Source organism: Trachymyrmex septentrionalis, unplaced genomic scaffold (genome assembly GCF_001594115.1).
Source record: "Trachymyrmex septentrionalis isolate Tsep2-gDNA-1 unplaced genomic scaffold, Tsep1.0 scaffold109, whole genome shotgun sequence".
NCBI lineage: Eukaryota > Metazoa > Arthropoda > Insecta > Hymenoptera > Formicidae > Trachymyrmex > Trachymyrmex septentrionalis.
This window is the reverse complement of record NW_017304217.1, coordinates 722,581-724,522: the sequence shown is the minus strand read 5'-3', so window position 1 is coordinate 724,522 and position 1,942 is coordinate 722,581. Positions and strand designations below refer to the sequence as shown.

Genomic DNA, 1,942 nt, shown 5'->3' with positions numbered 1-1,942 from the left:
CGAGGAGCTCGAGAATAAACGAGGAATTATATTGCATTTTCGACAATATCATCGCACGCGTGTATAGCGTGTCGATTACGAAATGCCAAAAAATGATGCACAAATGATCTTACGCGTTTTCTTCCGTACCTGAACTTTTCTAAATGTAACGACGATCCGTCCCGTATGGCGTGGAAGCTTTTGATTTACAATATTTACACATCAGCAATCTTACAATTTTGCAGGGTAAAAATACATAGATGTTCTAACATTGCTACATGCTGCATTCCTACAGCAACGTTGCTGCATTCCTGTGCAAATGTCGAAGCAACTTTGGGTGTTATCCATTTGGTAATACAAGTGTTATTCTGTCTTTGTTACTCTCTGAATGTTAAGAAAGATGGAATGATGTTTGTGTCACTAAACGGAAAGCATCCTTTACTGCATTCTTGCAACAACGTTGCTGCATTCTTGCGTTAACATTGCAGCAATATTGCGTGCGTGCGTGCGTGTGTGTGTGTGTGTGTGTGTGTGTGTGTGTGTGTGTGTGTGTGTGTGTGTGTGTGTGTGTGTGTGTGTGTGCATTAGCAATATTGCAATTTTTCCGTGATGTTTCCGCGAGCCTTCCATGCTGCATGGGTATGATGCGAATCTCTTGTTTGGAGGATCTACGCTGTTATTTGCAATCGTGGGCCGCATGCGGTATTGTGTGTGCAATTATCCACTCGATGAAATGTTTTTGTTCATCGTTCTTTCTCCGTGCTAGCGTGCGCGTACGTACACACGAATCGACGGTATATCTTAATGCGGACGGTAGTTTTTACGATTACGCTATTTAAATCGCTACTAATTGTTCATGCCGCACATTCTAGACATTTTCGTTTCCAGTGTTAACTTGTTGGTGCTGCTGTTGACGAGGCATTAAGAGCATGGAACTGTTGAGTAGTGCCTCCTAGCACGTTGAGCCCTTAGTGCTCCTGTGCCTTGCTTGCTTGAAACTCTAGCTGCTAGCCCAAGCCTAGGCTAGCTGAGAAGTCGGCCGACAGAAACCAATTCTTTAACGCTTGAGTTGACAAAACGTTTCGAAAAAAACGAAAAAAAAAATATATATATATATATAAGAGAAAAAGAAAAGAAAGACATACATTGGCAGTGAAAATATGACGTAAAAAATAATATGGCTAGATGTTACATGTTTCTTTTTCGAAGAGGAACTCAAGTCCGGACTCATCAATCCTACATATATATTTTGATGTGTATATAATATATATATGTAAAATTGATATATATATATATATATAAAATGATACGAAGTATCCCAAAACGTCAACTGTAAATTGCTAACGTTTCATAGTTTCGCTAAGTGTTTGTAATATATTATGGAGGTACAAGCGTTTAAAATGATTGAAAGACGGTCTACTCTTACAGAGATTTAATATTGAAAGATGGATTAATTACTTTTTGAACATCAAGTAACAGTGCTTTCAATATTTAAGATAAGTAATTAACCGTTATCTTTCAGTATTAAATTAGACTTTTGTAAGGGTGTATGAATCCTTTCCTCTTTTCTTTTCATCTTCCGGCTCTTGGTCATCCACAAGTTAACGCAGATGAACGTTAATGAATGTGACAGTAGATGTACATACGCGATGCATGATATTACAATATTTTTGTAATGAAAGTTTTAGATGCTTGTACTCACAACTTTGAATACTCACGCGATGTTTCATCTCTTAACGAATAGAATATATTTAACAAGATACTCTTGCGACAAGAATCCAATTTGTATTTTTGGCATATCTTTTTTGCTGTTTCATTGCAAAATTTTTTGTGGAAGCGCTTCTTATTATGCGTATACTTACTAAATAATTTCTGCACAAAGGTCATTGTTTCGGTAACATTCAAAAGAATATATGTCAAACATAACACTAACGAGCTGATTGCTCGAAAAAGGGTACATTTA

At 37.1% G+C, this 1,942-nt stretch overlaps 1 protein-coding gene across 5 annotated transcripts in view; it reads left to right on the top strand.

Moving 5' to 3' along the window:
- LOC108748417 (tetraspanin-1) overlaps positions 1–1,693 on the top strand; it is a 46,753-nt gene extending 45,060 nt beyond the window's left edge. For all 5 annotated transcript variants that reach the window (XM_018486582.1, XM_018486626.1, XM_018486609.1 and 2 more), the window contains one exon: positions 868–1,693. Coding sequence is in view for 1 of the 5 variants with exons in the window: in XM_018486626.1 (XP_018342128.1) it covers positions 868–893 (26 nt within the window). In the remaining 4 variants the exon portion in view is untranslated. The remainder of the gene's footprint in view (positions 1–867) is intronic.
- The last annotated feature ends 249 nt before the right edge of the window (positions 1,694–1,942 follow it).